The following is a 27,495-nucleotide window of genomic DNA, read 5'->3' on the forward strand; positions in this document are numbered from 1 at the left end:
GTAAAAAGCTTTTGTTTTTGTGTATTGGGTAGGTCTTAATTTCTTCTTCATTCTTGAAGAATAGTTTTGCTGGATATAGAATTCTTGATTGACAGTCTCTTTCAGCCCTCAAGTGTATCATCCAGTGCCTTCTGGTCTCCATGTTTTCTGATGAGAAGTCAACTGTTAATCTTATTGAGAACCCTTTGTTCAGAATGAGTTACTTCTCTCTTGTTGATTTTAAGATTCCCTCTTTATCTTTGTCTTTTAAGTTTGATTATGATGTATTTCAGTGTAAATCTATTTAAGTTTGTTCTGCTTGGAGTTCATGAACTTCTTGGGTATTTAGTTTAATTTTTTTTTTAAATTGGACTTACTAGATCTCCTGCTACTATTTCTTCAAATACTCTTTTTGCACTTCCCTCCCTTATTTCTTCTCCTGAGATTCTCATTGTACTGCTGTTGTTAATGTTGTCCCATAGGTCTCTGACGCTCTGTTAATTTTCTTTCATTTTTTTTTTCTTTCTGTTCCTCAAATTGATCAATCTTAATTGACCTATTTTTAAGTTCACTAATTATTCTTTCTGCTCAAATCTGTTGACTCCCTATAGTGAATTTTTTATTTGCTATTGTGCTTCTCAACTGCAGTATTTCTATTTGGCAGTTTGTTTTTTTTTCACCATTTCTCTTTATTGATATTCTCTATTTTATAAGACATTATTCTCTTACTTTCCTTTAGTTCATTAACATGGTTTCCTTTAGTTTTTGAACACATTTAAAAGAGCTGATTTAAAGTCTTCGGCTAGTATTTCCAACATCTAGGCTTCCTCAGGGAAAGTTTCTATTGATTATTGGGATTTTTTTTCCTGTAAATGACTGGTTTTTTGTTTGTTGGCATGTCTCATAATTTTTTGTTTTTGTTGCTTTTAGGAAGGAGGGAGGATTTTTGGAGGTCCATACTTTGCCATTCCTGCTGTCACTTTTAATGTATTAACTTTTATACATAAAGCATTCTAAATACAAATCCTGATATTTTAAAATTCTTATGCTTTCCTGTCTACCTGACACAAGGGTATGGTGTCTTACATGGATTTATAAGTACTAGCTTTTGTTTCATTTATAAAGTCTGACTGTATATATTATAAGTACATTGAAAAATGTTTTAAAAAAAATCACAGGCGCCTCTTGGATATCACGATACCATCAAGTAGAGGTAATGAACTTAGCCAGTTAATAAGTGCCAGGTACTCTATTCAGTAGTTAAGATGCAATAATCCCCTCTAATCTTTACAGAATCCCTCTGAACCTCTGTGATTTTAAATAACTTTCCCAAGGTCACAAACTAGTAAGTGGTAGGTACAAAATGTAGAATTAATCTCCGACTCCAGAACCCGAGATTTCGGTGGCAATGTTGTGTTCTTTCTGTGAAGTGTGTGGCCCATGAACCAGTGTCCTGAAAATCACCTGAGGTGCTTGTTGAAAGATTTCTAGACCCCATACGTATACATAGTGAGCCAAAATACCTGAGATTTGGGCATGAGTATGGGTGGTGATTCTCAGTTATATTATAGTTGGTGAAGCGCTGGTCTCTAGATTGGTTTTTTCTTAAGTCTTGATCTAAAAAACAAAACCGGGTCATTTCAAATCCATATGAAAATATAATCCTACAATTCAAAGACTGCTAAGTTTCCTCATAATTTTTTTTTAAATTTTAGAAGTACCAAGTCTTTACTTCTAATTGTGATACGTTAATTGTGAGGTAGAATAACAAAAAACTTTTGTGTCACTTTCTGTGCTGATTAGTACAAGATAACTTACAGATAAATTACAGATTTTGAAATGTGTCAGCCAGTGCTTTATGTCTTTTATATGTATTATTTTACATGTGAACTGGCATTTATTTAGACACTAAAATTGAGCAGAAAAATATAAACAGGGGGTAAATCGTCCTTTATTTTAGGTTGAACTCCCGCCACCTGATCTTGGACCAAGTTCTGCATTAAATCAGACACTCATGCTGTTGCGTGAAGTGTTGGCATCTCATGACTCTTCGGTCGTACCGCTAGATGCCCGTCAGGCTGACTTCGTGCAGGTATGTTGTACAGTCATTTGTAATGATTCTTACTGCCCCTCTATTGTACATTCTGTTGAGATTCTGACATTTTATAACCCATATATTTTGACAGTCTCTCATTGCTTTTTATTTCAAATGTTAAACCAGTTATCTTTAAAAAGTGTTCAGTGATGCTTATTTTAAAACTATTACAGTTATTATACCATTTAATCTTTTTCTGATGTGCTTCTGTAAGTTGGCCCCCTTCCTATTAATTTGACATTCAGTCTGAAGTGCCCTTAACACAGACCTGTTTCACTCTTGGGAAATAAAGAATACATTAATTTTATTTTTCATTTCTAGGTTTTATCATGTGTCCTGGATCCTCTCCTCCAGATGTGTACTGTGTCAGCCAGCAATTTAGGCACAGCTGACATGGCCACGTTCATGGTCAATTCACTGTATATGATGAAGACCACTTTAGCCCTGTTTGAATTCACTGACAGACGTCTGGAAATGCTACAGTTTCAGGTTAGTTTTGCCATAAAGCGACTGCTCACTGCGATGAAATCTTTTTCCTATCCATGACCTCAGTTACTGACTTTAAGCTAATTTCAGTGACCTAATTTCTGTGAATTCCTTGTGATAGTCTGATAGAACCCCAACCCCCGCCACATCTCAAGCATGTTCAGTATTTCCGTTGTTTTGGAGGGGCCAAAATATGTAATGGGTAAGATATTTTATTCAAGCCATAATATGGGATGGTAGAAGGAAGTTTTTCTGACAAATGTGAACCATTATTCTGCATGCAGATTTCAGTTTCTGAACTGTGAATAATGTGCTGTGTTTTTCAAGCTGTGTAGCTAGTGCAGAAGGTGCTGCAGAGGACAGATATATTTTTATCTATGTGTAAACCAGTGTTAGGCAAAACATTACAGTTCGTTATACCGAGAGCTCCAGTCCTATAAGCCAAATGGGATCACTTAAGAGTCACAACAAAGCCATTTATAAAATTTACCAGATACTTGGCTTCTGATTTTGAAATAGTGACTTTTGGTAGATCTAACATTAAAAAAAAAAAACGAAAAGTTATCTCCTTTGTCATCAGCAGTATATAGACAGTTTGGCAGTGACTATAGTAAAGATTGGTCACGTTTTGAGTTTTTGTAAGGAATGAGTTTTGAGACCTCTAAGTTTATGATATTTTCTAATTTCTAGTTCTTTGAAAAGAAATATAATGAAGTATGATTAGTTTTCCTTTCTTTCTTTTTTTAAATTTATGTGTAATTAATAAATTTTTTTAAATTCATTGGTTTTTTTTACTGTGTTTATCACTAATTCAACTCCAAACTCTGCCATTTGTCTAAATTTGTTCTCAAGATGTGCAGATATATCAGGTGTTCAATAATCTATTTTGTCACCATTTATCTTTGTTTCTTAAATATTCCAAAGCCATTTTTTACATTCCAAGAGGACAAGCCCCACCACGTAAGTGCTCATTAAGCCTGCACTTGCGTCATGCTTGCTGAGAGGCTGGTGGCCAGTGCTGGTTGCGTGGACCAGCCCACAGTCAGTGTACGAGAGGACTGTGCCAGGATGTGGATGCTGGAAGGCGTCGGCCCCCACAGTAACAGTTTACCATGTTGACTAAAAGATTCTTGATTTTCAGACCTTTTCTACCAATAGTTTATTAATTTTCTTCCACTTTTACTTAGCTTCTTCCAGTATTTAAAATGAGAAATTAAGCCTAAAAAAAAAAAAAGAAATTCAGCCTAGTCTGATTCTCTTTTGTTTGTGATTCTTATCTTATTCTGTTCATATGGAAGCTTATGAGTATTTATTTTCCTTTGAGTTCATGTATTTCTTCAGGGTGTTTTTTGGTGTATCTCTTTTTCTGTTATTTCCATCTTGGACTTTACAGTCAGTGTGAAGATTCAACCCTTTCTTTAGTTTAATGAAGTTTCCTATTATCTTTAATTAATTATCACTTCTCCATCTGTTACTTTTTATGTTCTGAAGCTCCTGTCCTTGGCTTTATCTCCTGAATCTGTCTTTTAGTTTCTTTTTAAATCTCTTCACTTTAGTGTATTTCTTTGACATTTACTCTGTATTCCTATTCTTCCATTTTTCTTTCAGGTACTAATTTGGTTCTTTGCAGTAACTCTTTCCTTAAATATTTATATTTGCAATCTTGTTTTTCTTTGATTTCCACTAAGTCTATTAAGTAAGGGTTCTAATCGTACTTTCTTGGCCATTCACTTAAAAAAACTAAAGTGCTCTGTGTCTTTCAGTAGTGTTGTCTCAGGAAAAAATACTTGCTCCCGTCGTTCAGGTGGGTTTCCTCTTGGTGCCTACTTACCTGTTTTAAATCAGTTGTAAGTTTTGAGGGGAGGGGCTCAGCTACTGGAGTCACTTGGACGCTGGCAAGTATCCAGGTGGTAACAGATAGTATCTGTCCTGTGCTGCTGGCCGACAAACTGGTACAGCCCAGGGAACTATCTGGTGAGGGGAGAAGGAAGGCCTTGAGACTTCCAGGCCTGTGCTGGGAAGAGGAAGGGGCAGCAGACTTCTCCCCGCTAGGAAGGGCTTCATCCCGCCAAGGGGGTCTCCTTCCACGGCTTCTGCCCCTGGAGCATTAGGTGGCCTCCCCAAAGGCAGGACAAAGCCGGTGAGCGCGTGCAGCTCACCCCTGCCAGCCAGGCCGTCTCAGGCCGTCCCCCAGCCCGAAGCCTTTGACCAGCTCTGCTGGGTCCTCAGCAGTCCCCTGGTTGTCACAGGCCTGCCGTGTCCTCACGAGGCCTCACCGCCTCGGCCCCCGTGGGATTTCCGCCAGGCGTCTCCGGAGGGCGTGCTGGCTCGGCTGTGCCAGTCCAGCAGGCCGGGGGCCTGCGGCAGTGCGGAGGGGAGGAACCTCAGGTCCTCGTCTCCCCGGAACCCTTCCCGAGTAGTGTAGTTTACGCTGTTGTTGATGAGTAGTTCTTATTTGTTTGCTTGTGATTTGCTTAATGCCAGCTTTTAAAAGAGCAGAGAAGCAACTCAAATTTTTTTGACTAGTCCTGGAACCCTCTTTGGTTATCATTTTAAGTAAGACTTTCCCTCCCTTTTGTAAGAGGACTTCCTCTTTGGAGGAAGGAAGAGCCTTTATGTAGAAGCAGCCGGCTCTCCACAGTCTTACTCTTCTTTTAAAACACTTCCTTTCAATTTTGTTTTATTTTAGATTGAAGCACATTTGGACACGCTTATAAATGAGCAAGCCTCTTACGTTTTAACTAGAGCAGGCCTGAGTTACATCTATAACACTGTGCAGCAGCACAAACCTGAACAGGTAAGCACCGGATGTTCCTGAGTGGATGTGTCAGTTTAGAGTGTGGGTTCTAGAGCAGACTCTGGTGTGAATCTTGGCTCTGCCGCTTAATAGCAGTTTTTCACTGGGAAAGTGACTTGTCTCTCTGTGTGTGTTTCCTCATCTGTAGATTGGAGGTAGTAACTTGGATCATAGGTTGTTCTGAAGATTAAGTGAGATATTACACGTATAGTTCTTGACTACCTGAGATATAGTAAAGCTTCCCAAAGTATTAACTATCCTTTTTACTACAAATAGTTTAGGTTAAAAGTAATGAAAGTATACAAAAATTAGTATTATAAAATATTTGAAGGATATTCATATTGGTAAAATTTTCTGAGTCCTTTATCACTGTCAGTTAATTGAATGTCTAGATTACTGTGTAAATATCAGTCATCCCCTTTTTAATTTAGCAAATCATGTTCTATTACTTTGGAAAAGTAAATACTTCTGGGGCTAGCATAGGATCTTAAGTTATAGGACTCCCGCAGAATTAGAAAGTGGAGTACTGTGACCCCTAGAAAACCATGTAGGTATCTTTCTTTAAGAAGCAGAAAAACTATTTTAAATGACATTAGCATGAAGAATATTTTATAGCCCAGGAACTCTTAAGCGAAGCTCTCAAAAATCACAAATTTTGAATTTTTTCTTTTGTTAAAGTAGTAAGCAAATTTCTACCAGTAGGGACCAATTCTGCAGCCTTTTATACTATCTAAAATTGTCAAAGTGAAGCTTCTAAAGCCCCCATGTCGCACTGCCGTTTCTGGGCTTCTCCGCCCCTTTTCTTCTCCTTAGGAGTAAAGCTGAAGTATCCTGCTACTTCCATTGTTAATAAGCGTACATGCTCTCACTCCCTCCAACAAGTATTATTGAGTGCCTTCGTGCTAGTGATGCAAAAATGAACAGATAAGAGTCCCTGTTCTAACTGAGGTTGAAGATGTGACATTTGAGTTCTTTGGAAATAAGCTAAATTTTTTAATTTGGGCCAGGGACTGTATTACTAATGGACTGTATTTCATAAGTGAACTGAAATGTATAGCACCTGTTTTCTTGGTTTTGTTTTTTTTTCCTCTTTCTGTCTTGTTAGGGCTCCTTAGCTAATTTGCCCAACCTGGATTCTGTGGCACTGAAGGCTGCAATGGTAAGTACATAATAAAGCATTTCAATATAGGTTTCCTTATGGAACATTATTCTTATTTTCTCCCAGTGATAACTTTACCTCTTGATACGCTGTGTTCACATTGGGTCCAGGCATAGTGATTGCACACGTATTCCTTTAACTAAGACATACGTTTGTAGTAATATTCCACCATACCCTAAGGGGTTCATCGTTCCTGTTTAGGTTTTCTTCAGTTTCAGAGTTTTCCTCCTAACCTGATGGAGAACCAGCAATGATAGACATGAAGCAGTTAGGCTATATAGCATTACAGACTTCCAGCTGTCAGTCATCCTTGGCTTGTAGTTCTTGACTTCTTCCTGAGATGATAACTGAAACTGGATTCCAGTCTTAAAATAATATGCTACTCTTGAGTGTCATCCTCACCGAACCTCCACGTTATTACCTTCTTTTCAAGTAACGAGCTGGCTTGCACATCCCTTTCTGCATGAGCGCCACCCTGTAGCGTGTTTCCACATCTGAAGTATATACTGCACATGTGTGTATATGGCTGTCAGTTGGGTGACATTTAGCCCTCATCAGAATGATCCCCTTTGGAAGCTTTATAACTATACCACTGCTTGTAGTAATAACAGCAACGATGAGTAATGACACCAAGCATTAACATATGTTGAGTATGACAAGCATTTTTTGTGTATTGACTCTTTAATCCCCCGACAGCCCCTGTCAACCCAGCACTTGTGCTCTTACCTGCCGTACCTACTGCCTGTCCTAAGTGTTTCAGTTCTCACTGCCACAGTGGTTTGACTTTAAAAAATAGTTCTCTTGGGTGAATTTTTTGATGCCAGGGCTTTCCTAGCTATCATCTGACAGAGCTAAATTTAACTGAAAATAAAAGAATAGGCCCACAAGATACCTTACAAATGCCAAGAATGCAGAGCTGACAGAATTGTATTAGACAAGGTAGATTTTAAAAACACTAAATATCATAACTAAACATATGATAAAAGACAGTATGCATAGAAGTAATAGTCATTACTTCTGTATGTCAAACATGACAGTAAAAACTGTAGAAATGCAAAGATTTAATTTCAAAAATGAAAATGAATAAATTTTCAATTTGTTAAAAAAAAAAGTTAAGTTTCTTAGAAAGTTAAATATACACTCACCATACTACCCAGTAATTCCACTTCATGGTATTTACCCCCCACCCCCAAAAAATCAGGACATCATTCTGCACAAGGATCCGTAACCTTAGTTAGTACTCAATAAATGTGTGTTTCCTCCCTGTTTTTCCTTCCCCAATGACGCATATCCAGTTCACAGTATAAACCCACAAAATGTATTTAAACCCCATTGCAGATTTACGTAAGCCTGGTCTTTAAAAAACAATTGAGTTGAATACCTTAAGTCTCTCTAAAGGAACAAAATCTTGATTGAGTTTTATGTGTGATCCATTGTTTTGTATATAACTGTCTGGTACACCACCTTGGAAGCTTCCAAGGCACATCGGTTCACCATGTCCCAGAAGGAACTCTTCTAACTCTTCTCCACCACCCCCTACCCCAGGTCCTTTTCCAAGTGTTTTTAACTCAGAAGGTGTAAGGGCACCTATCCACTTATTATTGCAACAGTTATCAACCAAGGATCTTCTGTTATCTAGGCACCATGCGAAGAACTGGAGTGAAAGTAGACATGATCTAGTAAGGGATGCAGTTATCACACGACTAAATAAATGGATAAAGAATTCAGTTATGAACTGTGGTAATACTGTGAATTAAATTACATAGATCCAAAATCTGGGAGCCAGCCCTTTCATCCTGTCACTAACCAAATCTTGATGGTTTTGCTCGTCAGTGCTCTCAAGATATCTCCTCTTCTCTCCACCCGCTTCCCTTGTCGTCTAAGATGCTGCAAAGTGCTACCTCTGCGGTGACCTTGCATCTGCTACTGCAACCTTCCCTTCCATTCTTGCTGCAGCCAGATTTAGCTTCTTAAAATTTAAATCAGATTATTTCTCTCCTTCAATGGTTTCCTAATGCTTTTACAATAAGAATTAAACTCTTAGAAGAGCCCACAAGTCCTACATGAACTGATCTCTAGTAGCCACTCTCATTCTCACCTAGGCCTTCATCCGTGTCCCCAACACACACACACTCAACCTAATGCCTATTCATCTTTGAGATCTCATTGCATTGTCCTTCCTCAGAAATGCTTTGGCAAACACCCAGATTAGGCTTGGACTCCTGACTTATGCTTTTGTAGTACCTTGTTTTTCCTTCATAGCGTTTAACAGTTTGTTATTATGTATTTATTTACATTATTGTACCTCTCTCACTGGACCATAAGCTCTCTGAAGCTAGGGACAGTCCTCTTTTGCTCGCCATTATATTCATGTTACCTTACATGGTACCTTACCAGTAACAGGCTCTCGATAAGTATTAGTTGAATGAATAGATGATGAATAATTAACAAATATATTGGATTTAAGAAAGTAAGGTAGACTTGAGATCTCATGACTTTACTTTCAGTATTATGACTCAGAAGTTTTGATGAGGGACATTGAGATGAATGGCTTGGATTCGGAATCTTAAAAGTCGGTATTGCTGATACTGACTACATTAAAGAGTTGACAGTGAATTTTAGATAGAAGGTGTGAGAACTAACTCATTTTGATCACAAAGAACTCGTTATTTGGAATGTGGGAGTTTTCCTCCGATTTGCTCCTTGAAAGAGCTGATTATCTGGACTGTCTGTTAACGGTTGTATGCACTTTGCGTTTTGCATCTCTGTTTCATTTAGGTTCAGTTTGATCGCTATCTGTCAGCCCCAGACAACCTGTTAATGCCACAGCTGAACTTTCTCCTAAGTGCCACAGTGAAGTAAGTATTTTTTGGTCCCAGTTAGTTGGTAAAGAGTCACGTTTTTAATACCAAGCACATTTCTTAGAAAAAAATTATTTTCAAGAATAGGAGATGTGCCACTGAAGATCTGTAGTTCTTAACCTTATTCTCTGCACCCCTAAGAGATCTGAACTTATCCTGTTCATACTTATTCTTTACATGTATGTAGCTCCAAAATGTCTATTTTTAGTGAATGATTTTTAAAAATAATATGAATTGTATAATTGGATCATAGTTATAATACCAAACTAACACACGTTAAAATGGCATTGAGTATGTCATGAAAGATCAATATATTCATTGTGTAACATAGGTGACCTACTGTATAGACTATTTTGGACCTAAGCAGTTTCTGTAGATATATTATAAAATTGTTCAGTATCACGTATTTATCAGGAATGTGTTCGAGACAAAGAACTGCACATTAAAATATTAGAATATTACAAATTAGAAGAAAGTAAGAGATTATACTGTGTGATTTGTTAAGAAAAATATTGACAAAATTGTTCCCAAGTAGGAAATTAGAAATCTGTACATTTTTTCCACTAGTATGTCAAGTGCTTTCTGTGTATCAGGCACTAGGGAATAAGATTTAAAGACATTTTGACTGTCTTCATGGAATTATAATGACATGTCAATTACACACATAAACAAACATTTATATTAAAAAGCATGATAAAGAACTGTCAAACTTGGAAAAAATGCTCCAGTTGTCTGAAAGGATGTATTGGCACAGAGGTGGTCTGCTTATTTTCTGTTGTTCTGGAGAGCAGTACATAGAGCAGGGAGGTGGCTTTTGGCTCAGCATGAGAAAGAATTTTTATATTAATTAGAATTGACTGGAAATGGGATGGGCCATTTTTGGAGTTAGGAAATTCCCATATTAAGTGTGGCCAGCATAAGTCATTTTAATTTTTCTTTGGCTTTTATATTTTATTGTCTTAAAAGATAATCATACTATCAGTATAACCAGAAATATAAAGAGCTGAGAGATTATAGAACAAATTTTATTATGCTGTGATGCAAATTGTGTGTTTTCCAAATTATTTAATTTTTTAACTAAATACCTGGAGTTCTTTTATATTTAACCACATGTTTCAGTAATTAATATTTAAATGTTGAGTTGTTTGGAGCATCACGAAATATAAAACATACCATTATTCTTTTCATAATACACTCAGCCCTCCATATCTGCAGGTTCCATGTCCATGTATTCAGCCAACTGCATATTAAAAATATTTGCCAAAAAAAATTCTGGAAAGTTCTAAAAAGCAGAATGTAAATTTGCTGCACATGGACAACTATTTGCGTAGCATTTACATTGTATCAGGTATTATAATTAATCTAGAGATGATTTAAAGTATATGGGAGAGTGTGCGAAGCTTATATGCAAATACTATGCCATTTTATATAAGGGATTTGAGCATCTTCGGATTTTGATATCTGAGGGGATCCTGGAACCTACCCCCCTCGGATACTAGGGTCTGACTGTATAATGATTGAGGGGAAATTTTAATATATTTAAAGGATGACATATGGTCCAGATGCCATAAAGGAAAAAATGGACAGATTATATATAACACTTTAAAGTTTTTACAGAAAAAGCCAATATAAACAAAGTTAAAATATAACAATAATGTGAAAAATATTTGCAAATTATGTAACAGACCAATTATCCTTAATATATTATCCTTAATAGAGAATGAGATCCCACAAATCAGTACCAAATATGCACTATTTGGACAGCTGACAGAAGAAATGTAAGTGGCAAATAAATCTATGAGAAGATGATAATTATCAAAACATGCAAATTAAAACATCAGTGAGAATTTCTGCCTATCAGATGACTGAAAAAAAATTTGTTGTCATATTCTAATTGAATGCTCTGAGAAAATGGGCATTTTTATATACTCTGCTGGTGAGAGTATAAATCAGTACATTCCTTTTAGAGGGCAGTTTGGAGGTATTTATTTATAAGTACATGTCCTTGGGCTCAGGGATAACCTCTTAATAGATTTTTTTTTCCTTTCTTAATCTTAGTGACAATTTAAAAATAAAGTTAACTGAATTATATGGATTTGTCTGAATTCATAATCTCTGAGGACTTACCAGGTTTTCTAAAGATTAAATAACATTTCAAATGTTTGTGTTCTGTTACTGAAAACATATTTCAACTTTCCACTTACTTTTATTCCATTGTTTAACAGTGATAATTTAATTTTGTTATTTTATTAATAAAGTCAAATGAGTATAGTTTTTGGTACATTAATTAAGAAAATAAACTTTTAATTTAGTGTTTTGGTTTTATAGTATGTACCTGTCATCCTGTTATAAATTCATACTAATTATAATGGCATTTAAAAATTGAGATATGCATATGGTTTATGTAAAAAATAAAAGTACAACTAAGAATTAGAAATTGTTCAGTACCTATTTACCTCTTTTTTAATTCGGCCAATTTCTAAAATGTTTTTTTGCAAAGTATTCTAAAATTAAATGTAACCTATGAATATATTTTCAGAGTTTTTTTTAGAAGAAAAGAAATTATGGTATCAATTTGGCTACTTACTTTAAAAATCAAGTTGCTATGAAAATGTAAAGCATTTTACACATTTAAGATTCAACATTAAAGCAGATTTTCTAACTCTACTTTTTCTCCCTTTTCTTGATTGATGACAGGTTCTTACTCTCAGAAATAATTTGTGTTCTTATTTCTGCTACTGTATAGGCATAGTGTATATTTGCTTTTATTTATAAAGCATTTGACATAATAGATAACTTTCATTTAGTTAAATTTTGAACCTTTTCAAAATGGTAATTCATTTTTAAGCAAAAATAATTTCTTATCTTTATGTTCTCAGTTTCTTTCTATTCACATTGTATTTAAAATGTCGATTGTTTCTTTGAAATAGAGCTTTGAAATGTAAAACTTTCTTTTATTCATACCTCATTTTGTTTTGTTTGCCTGAACTGTTTGTCTCTGTGGTTGCAGTACCTCTGGGACACCTATCATTCTTGTCTCCTTTTTTCTTCCTGATAGTTTGACTGCCTTTCAGAGGAGACTTTGATTAAGCACCTCAGCCTTGGAATAAATTATTGAAGAAGTTTAAGTAGCCAGGAAGCAAGGTTATATAGAAAATGAAGAAAGGAATAGAATATGAAAATAGTTTTAAATAATACTTGCTTCCTTCCTTTTGATGAATTAGAAGGACTTTGTTCTTTTTTCAATCCCAAAGTCCAGTTTTCACCTTTAAATGATATAAAAATAGAGGTTGGACTACAGAAACCACAATTATGCATATTTATAAAGAACTCTCAATGTCTTTTTATTGAATCAGAATTATTTCTGTGAGTAAGAAATAAAAGGACTATAGATGCTTCCTAAAGTGAGCATGTAGGAAAGTGGATATGCTTTGAGAATTCTTTATTCAGGAATCTTTCTCCATTATATATACTAGAAATAGAGCAGATATCTTTAAAGAGAACTACTTAATTTTCTTCTCTTTTATTTAACTGCCTTCTTTTAAGCCACCTGTCTTTAACTCTCAGGAATACATGTATAAACAAAAATAAAGCCAATTTGGGAGTGGTGGCAGGGTGAGACTACCAGAGAAATAGCAATTACTGGAAGCCTGTGAGCTGAAAAATAACTGGAGCTCACACAGTGCTTTAGAGACCTTGATCAGTCCAAGCCTTAAAAGTGTGCTTATTCTGACCTACAGTAAAGGCTACTTTAGACTCACACTAATAAAGCTTAAAAACAAACTTCTGCAAGATCACATGGATCTGTACTAAATTACCTGCCTTCCAGAATGAAGCTTAGCACTTGTAAGTATCACGACAAATACAATCAACAGTGTACTATAGCATTTATAATGCTGAGCATGCAAATAAATAACAAATAGGTGAAGCAGTAGGAAAATAGGAACCACAACTAGAAAAAAAAATCTGTCGATAGAAACAGACTTAAACAAACGACAGAGTTTACAGAATTAGCAAATATGGTCTTTAAAACAGCTATTTAAAATGTGTTTGAGGACTTAAAGGAAAACATTATATTGAGAGAAAAAATTAGAAATTTTTCAAAATGAGAAGTCTAGACCTGAGAAGTACAGTGTCTGAAATGCAAAACTCACTGGATGGACTTAACTGCCAGTGGGACATTCTAGAGGGAGAGAGATCAGTCAACTTGAAGAGAGGACAACAGAAACTGTCCAAAGTGAAGCACATGTAGGAAAAAATTGAAAGCTGGAGAAAAGGTGACAAGAGTCTAGATGAATTGTCAGATACTGTTAAGCATTCTAATATAGGTATAACTGGAGTGTCACAGTGAGATTGAGGCATAAAAAATTTGGAGATGTAAAATATTTTTTTTTCAAATGTGTGTGGAAAACATGAACCCAGAGACCCCAAAAGCTAAATAAACCACTACAAGAAAAACCATACCAAGGTACACCATAAATCAAATTATTGAAAACCAATGATATAGAGAAAAAATCTTAAGGAGCCAGAGGAAAAAAAGACGTATTATTTGTGAGGAACAATGATAAGTATACTTCTGACTTCCTGTTAGAAACAGTTCAAGCCAGAAGACAATAGAATAGCATCTTTAAAAGGCTGACCGATAAAACAGTTTCAACTTTGTGTATTCATCTAAAGTATCTTTCAAATTGAAAGTGAAATAAATACATTTTGAGATAAGATAAACAAAAGTAGAGAGGATTTATTACTTCTATACTGCACTGCAGGAAATGATAAAGGAAATTCTTCAGGCTGAAGGAAAATGATACCAGAATAGAACCATCTGCAGAGAGAAATGACAAGCACAGGAAATGCTAAATATAAAAGATAGTTTTGATAGTTTAAAACAAAAATACGAACAGTGAATTGTGACATTCTTAACAAAGAGAAAGTTTATGACTATGAAGGCACAAAACATGGAGTGGGAGTGAAGTATAGTGTTGTGATGTTGTAAGGTTACCCATGAAATATATAATATTGTTTGAAGGTAGATTGTAAACCTTACAGCAGGCACTAAAACAAATAAAAAGTATCTAATATGCCAATGGATAAGATAAAATAGAACGTTAAAAAAAATCAAAAGAAGGCAGAAAAGGAGAAAAAAAGAACAGATGAGACACATACAAAACGAGTTACAGGGTGACAGAGTTAAATTCAGCCTTACAAGTACCACCTATATTACATGTGAAAGGACTACACACTCCAGTTAAAAGGCAGAGCTTGTTGGATTGGATGAAAAAGCATGTCCAACTGTCTGCTGTCTATAAGAAATCCATTTTAAGTATAAGGACACAGAGAGTTTTAAAAGATGGTAAAAGATATACCATGCAAATAAAAATCATAACAAAGTGGAAGTAGCTATATTCTGATGTTGATAGCAGAAAAATAGACAAATGGACAGAGAATAATACCAGATAAAGAGGGACATTTCACAATAATAATAGAATCAATTCACAAAGAAGATATAGTAGTAAATATGGGCCTCTAGTACCAGAGCTTCAAAAAACATGAAATACAAGCTCATAGAATTGAGAAATAGGTAAATTCACATTTATTTTGATATTTCAACCCTTGTCTCTCAGTAATTGCTAGAAAAAGCCGGCAGGAAACTAGTTTGGTGTAAAAGAACTGAACAGTGCCACCAATCAGCTCAACCCAACAGAAAGGATATATCACACACAACTACAGAAAATAGCACTCTTTTTAAATGCATATGAAACATTTACCAAGCTATGTACAAATGAAAAAAAAAATAAGAAAGCCACTATTGAGTATCCCCATCTGTGAACATGGTATGCTTGTTTATTTAGAGCTGCTTTTAGAATTTTCAATAAAGATTTATAGTTTCTTAATACAATTTTCCATGTATATTATTGGGTTCATTTCTAGGAAACAATTCTTGTAGCTAGTGTGATAATTTATTTTCCATTACATGTTCTACTTAGATGTTGCTGGTATATAGGGAAAATACTAAATTTTATATGTTAATTTTGAATCTAGCCAGGTAACTAAACTCTTAGTCCTATATGTCAGTTGTTTACCTTGATTTTTTTTGTTTTTGGTACAGATACCTAAAATTAATGAATTTCATTAATTCTTTTTATCATTTATGACTCAACTTATTCTGTTGGCTAGGCACTCCAAAGTGAATAGTAGATATGATAGCATGCATATCTTATTATTAACTTTAATGACAGTGTTTCTGATGTTTTATCATTGAGTGTGATATTTGCTGTAGATTTCCAATGTTCCAACATGGTCACATGGTATTCTTCTTTAGCTAGGTATGTAATGTAGTCATCTGTAAATTAAGCATAACTCCACTCAAAATTGCGATGGGACCATTTTATTAAATACGTATCTAGAAAAAAATACGAGAGGAGACTCTGGTGACTTTTGACCATCTCTGCAGTTACCACTCTGGTCCAGCGTAGTATCATCTGTGCCTGGGTTTTCACATTAGCCTTGAAACTTGTTTTCGCCTTTGCCCTCTCCACCACCCCAGTACTACCCTCTACAATCTAATCTTAGCATTTCAGCTGGAGTGATCCTTGAGTGAATTGCTTCACTTAATCCTCTCAATAAATCTGTAAATTAGAATCTCCATTTTACAGAAGAGGACATTTTTTGGAAAGGTTAAATAATTGAAACAAGGTCAGACAATTTAGCAAGAAGCAGAGCCAAGGTTAGAATCCAGTATTTCTGATTCTGTAGCCTGTTCTCTTTAACATTAGCCTGTGCTGTATTTTTATTAACTCTTTCTGTATTAGGATTGTCTTACTATGTTTAGAGGAAGCTCAGAAATGTTAGATATATGTGGTAGATGAGACTCCTGTGAGATGTGTGACTTGGTCTCATCTAAAATGTGCTTTAATTTTACTGTGAATCACATCTTTCATCCCATTATGACATCTTTGGTGTTTATATTGTGATAAAGAAGAATCAAAATGTACATTTTAAAACCAATCTTTTATTCATAAGTGTATTATCTTTTTTCCTTAGTTTCTCAGGCTTAAACCTTTTATCCTATGGTGTGTTTGATTGCACTTTTAACTGTGGTGCTGTAATAAGCTCAATTTTAGTGATCACAGAACCTGACTGTTGAAATACGTTATTTTTAGAAGTGCTGGGTTTATGATAATAATGAAAGTTGTATCATGTTGTTATGGCAACCAAAATCCTAAAGTACTGATTAATGACAAGCTCACTGATTCTGGAAGTAAGCAGTTCATTTCTTATCACAGCCAAGTACTTTAAATAATTATTTCAAATACACTTATTTTCATTGAACATACTTTAAAATGAGAATGATATCTCCATTTAGCTATACTTTAATCTTTATTAGTATTTTTGAGATTTATAATACTGGATTTTTATGGCATTATGACACTTATAATTGGACAATTAAATTTCTTAATGCATAGTATTGCCATCCATAAGTAACTAAAATATGTTGCCTTTCTGTAAAACTATGTAACAAGCTCATCTTCTCCATTTCTTCTTTTTTTGGTTGCACATTAGCTATATGATTATCTTTGATATGTGGTGTACTGCTATATTCACACATCTATGTGTGTGTGTACGTATGTGTATAAATAGGCACATGGAGATTTTTTTAAACAGTTCATTAAAATGCTCTTAACTCAATGAAGTGATATAATTTAAAAGCTGAAAGTGTCTTATAAAGATTGTCGAGTTCAATATTTTGTTTTACCATCGTGAAATTAGTCCTGGAAAGGTTAAATTACGTGTTCAAGGCAGCAGTAAGTAGCAGAACTTAACTGGAGTCAAGATCTTCTGACAGTATTGTCCTTCACGATACCATTGTAACTCTACCGTGTATAATTCATTAGGAAAACGTTAGTGAACATCAGGGTGTGGACCCGCACCGGCTTTGGTAGTGATAAATGAACTCTTAACATTTGTCCAGGAATATGGAGTCACGATCAGTCACAGTTTTTGTTCTTCACATCTTGAATTTGACTCAGATTCCCTTTCCATTGCATTTCTAGCCTGCTGGCTTTAGCAGCTGCCAGGCCAGGAGGAACCGTTCTTTCCCCTGCCCTTTTTTCTTCCCGCTACATGAAAGACCAGTTTGTCTGTGAGTTCCGATATCTCTCGTTTTGTTCAGCTCAACTGTGTTTTTTAATTTAATCCCTCCCCTGTCTTGGTGGCTTCTTAAACTGGGGAGCAGAATGGGGAAGCCCTATAGCATCAAACAGCAACATCTAAAATAAATGATAAGCTCTTGCTTGGTTTTATTGGCTTGATTTTATTTAATTATTTGTGTCTCAGCAATATTGCTATATTCTGGTTCTCTCCACTGAAGATTTACAATGATTTTTTGGCTATATTGTGAATTATAGACATTTTTGTAAGCTAGTTTAGCTTATAAATAGAAATGTGCCTTGAGTTACAGCTAAGCTTTAATAACTTTAAAATTTTTCATCATTTGTACTTGAAATTAGAATTTAAAATTTATTACTTCAGAATTTTCAATAATTCATTCTACATTCACCAGTTGGTAACTGGATTTTTTAATGTATTTAATATAAGTTATACCTTACTCTGATTTTAAACTTCTTATGAGCAGGATTAGCCTTGTTTCTATGTATTCCTTATGTAGTGTAAGTATACACTGTGTTCAGATTGAGTATAGATTTTAGAGTTTGAGGTGTGAGTAATGAATGCCTTATATACCTCCAAAAATCCTACTGCATTTTAGTAAAGAACTAAAAGTGCCATATCTAAAATCAGTCATTTAACTCGTTGCAAAATGGGTATCAAATGTATATTGAATTTAACAAATTTTTAAAATATTATTTTTCAGCTGTTTCATTTATGGAAAATAATTTTTGCATCATTTTGATGCATTTATTGTTAAGCTCAATTAACTATATGAATGATCACCAATCAATGATAGATCAAAAAATTATGTCAAAGCCTCATCTAGCTAAGTAGATTTCCAAACCAGTCTCTACCATCCTCCCTTCAACGAGAGGAGGTAGTGCTGAGCCAGTAGCATTACTCCGCTCCGCTCAGGGAACTTACTCAGTGTGTCTTCCTTCTACCCACTCTTGTTCTGGAAGTTTTAGCAATTTTTGGAAAATGTCAGGTTGCTCCAACACACCAGGAGTTTGAGATCCCATCAGAACAGGGTGCTGATGGTGGTCCAAGATCATAAGTGGATATCCTCTTCACTCCTTCCAACTAGTTTTGTTCTTTTCTAGACCACAGATACACATATTTTCACAGATACTCTCACAAATGTATTATTGGTCATGGATGTTCTGAAAAAAGTGATTGTTTCTAGCTCTGAGGATCAGCAAAGACTTCATGGATGAGAGTACATTTTTACTGAGAATTAAGGGCATTTAAAGGTGGGTGACAGACATTCTAGGCAAATGAAAGTATATGAGTGAGCAAAGGACTTGGGGGTCAGCAAGAGCAGGGCAGAGAGAACTGGCAGGAGCAGAACGCGAGTAGTGCTACAGAAGGGTTTGTAAAGGGTTTGAGTGATACGGTGAGGAATTTTGACCTTGAAACCTTGAAACCAGAAGAAGCCACTGAAGCTCCTTGAAGAAAGGCCTCAGGTAAGCAGAGACATGGTAAAACATGTGCTTGTTCAAGATGAACAGTGGTGCTTATGATACACTGAATGTGGAAGAGACTGGATGGGGATTTTTCTTCTTTCCTCCAGGCAAAGTTCATTAGGTCTGAATTGAGGTAATGAGCCAAGGCTACACTATTGACAAAAACAGGAAGCATAACAAGAAAAGTACGTTTGGGAGTAAAGCTTGAAAGACATGTTTTTAATTTAGTTATTGTGAAAATCAGAAAAAAGTAGTGTGTTTTCATCACCAGGTATGGTGATACAGAAATAGCTGAGGATGACAAGAAGAAAATGTGGAAACAGCAAGAGTTCACGCAGATTTAATGAACCAATGCTATTTTTCTGAACATTTGCTTCAGTTTATTTAAAACTATTTCTGTTATTTTGTGTGCTTACGTAAAAATGCGTATTTGGGAAAATGCTGTGATTTGCTGTAGGCAGGTGTCACATTTTTGTGAGAGATGAGACATCTAGATGTGGTTTCTAGTGTAGAAGCAGTAGGTGAAAGGGCAATATATTTATTATAAGTTATTCTGAGATTTGAAATGTTGATAAATGTGGCTAATTGTAAGCCTGTTTCTTTAAGGTTTTTGTGTTATCAGTCGCATTTGCGAAATCAATGCATTGATGGCGAGTCACGGTTTCTGTTTCTTGTCTAGTAATCCACTATGTATCAGGCACTGTTCTATCCCTAAAGGTAAAGCAGTGAGCAAAACACAGTCCCTGCCTTCCTACAGCCTACAAACTAATAGGGAGGATTTAATAAACAGGATTTTAAAAAAAGCAAACAAAACCTTTTTTTCCCAAAGCCAAAATAACTAACTTGTGCACGGTGATTTTTAATGACATATACGTGATAATGATGACAGTGAAATGCGTTGGTTCAGGTGTGAAGCGTTCTCACAGTTCGTAGCATCTCACTTTAGATTGTGTGTTCACATGTTGTTTGTTTATCAACAGAGAGCAGATCACAAAGCGGTCTACCGAGCTCGTCTGCAGGGCCTACGGTGACGTGTACGCGGCCGTAGTGAACCCGGCCAGCGGTTACAGGGATCCAGAGAGCATTCTGCACCGATCACCGCAGCAAGTGCAGGCACTTCTCTCCTGATTCTTTTCTTTGACTGTGGTAGCAAAACACCACATTCCTAAAACACTGAAGGTTTTCTTGGTTTTTAGTCTGTTAATCTTTACTTTTGAAATTTTCTTTGTGACAGAAGAACGTAGGTGCCAATAATTGCTTTGCTTTGGTCACGATAACATGGAATACGTAACAGGTGTTGATCTGAGTCAGCCTTGCTCAGTATCTGCGCTCCACGTGGAGATGCTCTGCTCTCTACAAACGGTCTCTTCAGCTCTGCAGGTTCCCCTCAATTCTGGAATATAAATATATGGAAAAACAGTAGCATCAGATTTTTTTTTACAAGATTAGCTCCAAATTAACTGTACATTAAAAAATTATCTAAACTTAAAAATTAGTTTGAGGATATGACCTAATAAATGTCTCTATACCTAAAGATTTATTTGCTTTTTTGTTAGTTATTGTAAGTAGGTATAGTTAAAATGAGGAGCAGAAATACACATTCAGTAAAAATAGGAAAAGAGAGACGTAATGTAGAGGTGGATTCTACTCTGTATGGCATGAACTGAATTCACAGTCAGGTTCAACACTTCAGATGGGGGTTAGATGTGTAGGCATCCTGTGCTGCATGGAAGTCTAGTGTTTAAAGAAAGGTATGTGTTATACAACGTGGACTCCAAATGCACCATTTACAAAATGGTGTTCCGACCAAGAAATAATGATCTGCTTCAACAGTGGAGGAAAAATGCCAGAGTAGCAATTGCTCATTGATGGTACGTCTAGCCCTGTGATGGCCCCTTGCAAAGAATTATTTGGCTCTGACTTTAGAACTTTACCAAGCGTAAGATTCAAAGTCATTGTTTCTTTTTAAAAAAATCTAAATGTGTTTAATGTGACTTGACGTTTGTTGGTGAGATTTTAAGGACAGTTGCTGTTAGCGAAATATTCTCTGGTAAATCTATAAAAAGAGGTTAAGTCCCTTAATTATAAACGAGAAAAATGAAGCATAAGGAAAAATGATTAGGTTAAAATATTTTGGAAAGTAGTAAGACAAAATTAATGTTTATATAGCATATACAGAATGCGTAACAAATTAGTTTTTACAGAACGTGGCCTATTCATCTATCTGAAATTTATAATTGTTTATATTAATATGATTTTTTGGAGCAAGAGCAACTGATTATATATATCATCTCTTTTGGAATTAATCTGTATTTTAAGTCTTTTTCCTTCAGTGAATATGTGTGATATATAACAGATAGAAAATAAAGTATGATATAAATAAATAGCTTAAATTTTATACAATTTATATCTGTTATGAAGATTGCTTATCTTTAGTGAATTCCTTTGCTTTCTAGGGAAGAAGTATATTTAGCTTTTTACCTAGTTTTTTCTAATAAAATATTAAATTGTCTTGAGAACAGTGATTGTTGTAGTATTTTTATACCTGTCATCAATGTGTTTTTAGAAAATATGCTAATAGAAAAGAAAGTATAGTATAGGGCCAAATTGAGATAACCAGTGGAAGATTGATGAGCAGAATGTGGTATCGGTATGATCTTGAGAACTAAATTAAAAGATTGTAAGTGTTAGTTCATTAGGATAACACTATATTTGCTATGTATGTCATTGTTTGCATTTTGAACTACTTTGTGTTTTGAGGTGGCATAAGTAACTGTAAATAATGCACATCAGCCTTTCCTTCGGAGGAAAAAGATACTTGCCTGTCCAGAATCTTCTCTGGTTGAACTTTTCCATTTCTTTCTCTGTGCTTGTACTTGAACAGGTGAATGTTACCTGAGAAAAATCATGCAAATGGACTGATTGACTTTTTAAATTCATGATCACAGTCTTCAGGTGGCACTCCATATTGCCTTGGAATTCTTCTCTCTCTGGTAAACTTACGTCCTTGCTTTTCAAGATGATCTTTCCATCCCCACCCTTAGTTAATGACCTTCACAATTCACTGAGAAAACAGAAGCTGTTCAGATAATCTCCCTCATTTTTCTACCTTCCTATTATTGCACTCACCTTCTCCGTCTGTCCTCCGTTGTATTGGAGACACTGTTCCCATCCTCTGTACTCTGGCTCCTGTCTCTCACCGTCAGAGACTTGTCTCTCTGAGTTAAACCTTTATGTTGCTCCAGCAGCTTGTGACCTCTCTGTAGGATTACTCTCAACAGCATAACACAAATCCTCTAGTGTCTATATTCTTCTTAAAAACTTTCCACCTTCCAGATCTTAACACCTTTATTTCTCTGCTGTTTTGTATGGTCGTTTACACGTGCCGTCTTCTATTTCTGCTGCCGTTATGTCTTTAAATAAGCCGCATTTGGGTTCAGCATCACCACGACTACCCCGATGAGATCTCCATAGCACTGTGTGTTGTCAAACCCAATGAATACTTCTCATCCCTTATTTTGTTAAACTCTCAATAGCAATCCACACACTTCTGTTGGAAATACTGTATTTCCCAGGCTTCTCTGGGGCAACTTTTTACTAGTTTTCCTTCCACTTCACTGGCCAAACCCCTCTCAATCTCCCTCCCTGTTTTTTTGTTTTTGTTTTTGTTTTTGTTTTGCCTCTGTAACTTTTAAAAGTTGGCATACTCTAGGACTTGGTCCTCAATTTTTTTTCCTCCCCTTAGGCGTTTTTTATTATCTCAGCATAGCCTAACCTTTTCTGATTGCTCTTAGCTTAAATGTCTTTAGATATATCTATATAGTGGAATACTCTATGGTAGTGAAACATGAAATGATTTCCAATACATGTTTAAAAAAAAAAGGAGAAGAAAATCACAGAATAATATAGTATGAGTCCAATAAAGGGTAAAACAAAATTATACATTATTCATGGGTACACATGTGGTGAAGCTGTAAGGAAATACAGGAAATGATTAGCATAGAATTCAGGATTATCTCACAGGAGTTTTAGAACTTACTAGTGATCTGTTTTTACTCTAGATTGTTGGTATTTGAGGATTCACTTGCTTATTCTCTAAAATTTATGTACATGTTACATGAACTCTTGTCTACATAGCTCACAATTTTTAAAAATTAAGAATTTTGTTTAACACAGACCTGAGGTAAAGTTAGAACTAAATATATGTTAGCTAATGTTTTACATTACGCTTGTTTATTAAACACATTTATTAAGCACCATCTGGGGGCAGGCTCTGTGATAAGCACCAGGGTTTTAAAAGCTCACTGAGATGTGCTTTGTCGTTGAATTCCTTGTTCTGCACAGAGATAATCACGCATGTTTTAAGTAAATACAATGTAGTTTGATAGGGTGCTTGTGCTTTTAGAGGAAAAAATCAACTAACATCATTCTTTATGACAGCCACATGTATGTACTTGAGGTTGAAGAGGCTGAGACACAGAAAAAAAGTTTTAAAACAACCATACATTTTTCATTCTTTGATGATCATAATGACTGGGTTAAATTAATTAGCTATTTGACTAAGATGCAAAACTGTGTTATAGGATGGGGACATCAACAAAAATGTTGGGTTAAAGAATTCCAAAATTCTGCTTTTCCCTAAAAGAAACAATCAAATGCCTCCAAAAACTGTCAAAATCAACTATTTCCGAACTCTCGATACTAAAAGCTCACTGCGGTCTGATTATGCATATTAAGAAAAAAAACAGGCTGAGTCTTGGTGAGAACAGCATGCTTTGTGCTACTTTAACTTAAGCTAGTCTTATACTTTGCTCCCAAATGCAGCGGTAGCCTTGTAAATAACACCCACATTGCTGGTACTGGAGAAAGCAGACGGGCCGATTTTGTGAAGATTTCCCTTATTTGACCTGTTTCATGTCTTCTTGGAAGACCCATTTGAAAACCTTATTTTTATTTTGCATAACTTGGAACTTGCCCAGTACCGAAGCCACTACCCAGGGGGAGGGGCCAGTCAGGGGGAGGCCATTTCCTTGCTGCCTGGATTTGGGACCAATGATAGACTAAGGTAAAAGCTTGGGAAGAAAGGTTAGAAATGAGGTTCTTATAAGGGTTTTGAAAAACTCTGACATGTTCTTGGCGATCTAGAAGGCTAAGCACATGCCTGGGACTGTGCATGCTTAGGAAAGACCAGAAAGACCCTAAGTGCCCACGTCTGGCTGACCTTGAGTCTTTGTGCAAGCAGGAGGTAAAGGCTGAAGGAAAGTTAGAAGCTGCCTCGCTGGAGGTTGAAGGTATGGCCTGACACTCACACAGAAAATCTCAGCAAAGGGGAGATTTTGGTTCCAGGCATTTAAGGAAACCTCTGTCCAAGCATTAGCTGACAACTAAGCTAATGGACCACTTTAACTGGTCACACACAACAAAGTATAGATTTTACAGAATTAGTTTAGAGAAGTTACTGAAACACTCACAATAAAAATCACAGAAAGCAGCACCAACAGCAAACTGTGGGATGGGGTGAGAAAATCTGACTTCCCAGCACATCAGAATGGGCACATAATACTAAAAATGTCCACTTTTTAAGAAAAAATTGGCAAGTTCCTCAAAGTATGGACAATACATAGAAGGAAAAAAAACAAAGCAGTCAGTAGAAGCTGTCCCTGAGGAAGCCCAGGTGTTGGACTTCCTAGACAGGTTTTAAAACAGCTCTTCTAAATATGTTCAAGGACTGAAATTATGAGAACATTATCTCACCAAATAGAGAACATCACTAAAGCAGAAATTTCAAAAATTTTTATAAAGTTATAATCATAAAAATTACTAAGTTATTTTATAAAAATTGTATAAAGTTTTCTGGAGTTGTAAAGTATAATAACGGAAACTTAAAGTTCTGTAGGAGTTCAGCAGCAGGTTCAAGCAGGCAGGAAAAGGAATCAGCAAATTTGAAGACAGGTCAGTTGAGATTATCCAGTTTGAAGAACAGAAAGAAAAAGAATGAAAGAAAATAAACAGAACCTCAGAGACCTTTGGGGTATTATCAACAATCACACAAGTCTCGGAATAGAGGGGGAGAAAGAGGCCAAAAGAATATTTAAAGATACTTTACAAATTTGATGGAAAATTTCATATACACACTCAAGAAATTCATTAAGCTCTATGTTGGATAAACTCAGAGATACACACTGAGACACATCACAATCAAAAGCCAAAGACTAAGCGAACCTTGAAAGCAACAAGAGAGAGAACTCGTTATTTGTTAAGTATTCCTCAGTGAGAATAACTTAATCTGTTTTCTCGTCAAGCTGTAGAGGCCAGAAAGCACTGGATGACATTCTAAACAATGGAAGAACGACTGTTAGAATTCTATATCCAGCAAAACTGCCTGTGAAAATACAGGAGAAAGTAAGACATTCTCAGGTAACAACCATCACACCTGTCACAAATGAATGTTTTAGGAAGGATGCTTAAGGAATGTTTAAGTTGTTGAGGCTGAAATGAAAGGATAGTTGACAGCAACACATATTAGCAAAGAAATAAAGAATAGCAAGGAAATCAAAGACTTGGGCAACACTGGAAACCGGGAGACCTAACAGACATCTACAGAACATTCCATCCAACAAGGGTCCAAGAGTCCTCTCAAGGGTGTGTGTGTGCCAAATTCTCCAAGGCAGAGCACATATTAGGCCACAGTACAAGTCTCAGTAAATTTAAAAAAGATTAAAATGTATCCTCCAACCACAATGACATGAAGTTAGAAATCAGTAACAAGAAAATTTTGAAAATGAATAAATATGTGGAAATTAAACAATATACTCTTAAATAACCAGTGGGTCTAAGAAGAAATAAAATGGAGATTAGAGGAAAAACTTGAGATATAAAAGTTTGGTGTGAAACAGCATACCAGTTCTTATGGGTTGCAGCAAAAACAATGCTTAGAGGGAAATTTATAGTCTACATTAAAGAAGAAATAAATTAATAACCTAACTTTACACCTTAAAAATCTAGAAAAAAAAGCATACAAAACTGAAAGCAAGAAGAAGGAAACAGTGAAGATTATAGCAAACATGGAGAAAATGCAGAACAGAAATACAAACGTTATTTCAGGAAATGAATGTGCTAGCCATTCTGTAATGCAGGTAGAGATGTGTTTGAGTACATGTGAAGACGATGTTTTAAAAATTGTATCTTACCTTTTCACGAAGATGGCGCCGAAAGCAAAGAAGGAAGCCACCGCCCCTCCCAAAGCCAAAGCCAAAGCAAAGGCTTTGAAGGCCAAGAAAGCAGTGCTGAAAGGCGTCCACAGCCACAAGAAAAAGAAGATCCGGACGTCACCCACGTTCCGATGGCCCAAAACGCTGCGGCTCAGAAGCAGCCCAAATATCCTCGGAAGAGCGCCCCTAGGAGAGACAAGCTTGACTGCTATGCCATCATCACGTTCCGCCTGACCACCAAGTCAGCCATGAAGAAGACAGAAGACAACACACTTGTGTTCGCTGTGGATGTCAAGGCCAAGAAGCATCAGATCAAACAGGCTGTGAAGAAGCTCTGTGACATTGATGTGGCTAAAGTCAACACCCTGATCAGGCCTGATGGAGAGGAGAAGGCACATGCATGCCTGGCTCCCGACTGTGATGCTTTGGATGTTGCCAACAAACTTGGAATCATCTAAACTCAGTCCAGCTGGCTAATTCTAAATATAAAAATTTTCACTATAAAAAAAATTGCATCTTACACAGCATGTTGAGAGCAGTGTTATTTCTGAGAATGTATGTGCTGACCATCGTGTGATGCATGCAGACAGGTGTTTAAAGACATATATGTACGAAGATGTTTATAGGAGTGCTCCCTTCTTATCATGCTGAGAATAATATTTCAGTCACTGGATGTGCTGACCATTCAGCATCACATGTAGAGAGGTGTTTAAATATGTACATAAAAATACAAAGTAGGAATATAAGGAATAGAAAGGTTGGTTTTTTGAAAAGGGTATTTAAAATTGACTGACCTTTAGCTGGAGCAAGAAAAAAAAAGACTCATATTGCTGAAATCAGGTATGAAAAGAGGGGACATTACCACTGACCTTACAGAAATAAAGATGCTAACAATACTACAGATAATGTAGTGAAATGGACAAATACCTAGAAAAACACAAACTATCTAAACTGACTCAAGAAGAAATAGAAAATCTGAATAGGCCTATAGCAAAAAGATTAAGTCAGTAATCAAAAACTTCTCATTTTTAAAAAGCCCAGGAACAGATGTCTTCACTAGTGAATTCTACCAAGTGTTTAAAGGATTAACACTAATCCTTATCAATTTCTTCCAACAAAAGAAAGAAGAGGAGGAGGGAGCACTTCCTAATGTTCTCAGAGGCCAGTATTTGTTATTGGTATAATACAGCCAGGAAAAGTAAAACTGCAGACCAGTATCCCTTGTGAATATTGACACAAAATCCTCAATAAAATACTAACAGAAAGAATCTAGCA

The 27,495-nt window shown here is 35.8% G+C and overlaps 1 protein-coding gene and 1 pseudogene across 3 annotated transcripts in view; both read left to right on the forward strand.

Annotated features, from left to right (window-relative positions):
- The window catches only part of COG6 (component of oligomeric golgi complex 6), a 62,117-nt gene extending 40,701 nt beyond the window's left edge, over positions 1 to 21,416 (forward strand). For all 3 annotated transcript variants that reach the window (XM_072976157.1, XM_072976159.1, XM_072976158.1), the window contains exons 14-19: positions 1,940 to 2,071; positions 2,396 to 2,563; positions 5,250 to 5,357; positions 6,463 to 6,516; positions 9,295 to 9,374; positions 19,990 to 21,416. In XM_072976157.1, the coding sequence (XP_072832258.1) occupies positions 1,940 to 2,071; positions 2,396 to 2,563; positions 5,250 to 5,357; positions 6,463 to 6,516; positions 9,295 to 9,374; positions 19,990 to 20,137 (690 nt within the window). In that variant the 3' untranslated portion in view covers positions 20,138 to 21,416. The remainder of the gene's footprint in view (positions 1 to 1,939; positions 2,072 to 2,395; positions 2,564 to 5,249; positions 5,358 to 6,462; positions 6,517 to 9,294; positions 9,375 to 19,989) is intronic.
- A 4,627-nt stretch (positions 21,417 to 26,043) lies between these two features.
- LOC102543237 (large ribosomal subunit protein uL23 pseudogene) lies at positions 26,044 to 26,724 on the forward strand (annotated as a pseudogene).
- Positions 26,725 to 27,495: the final 771 nt, after the last annotated feature.

This window comes from Vicugna pacos, chromosome 14 (assembly GCF_048564905.1).
Source record: "Vicugna pacos chromosome 14, VicPac4, whole genome shotgun sequence".
Classification (NCBI taxonomy): Eukaryota; Metazoa; Chordata; class Mammalia; order Artiodactyla; family Camelidae; genus Vicugna; species Vicugna pacos.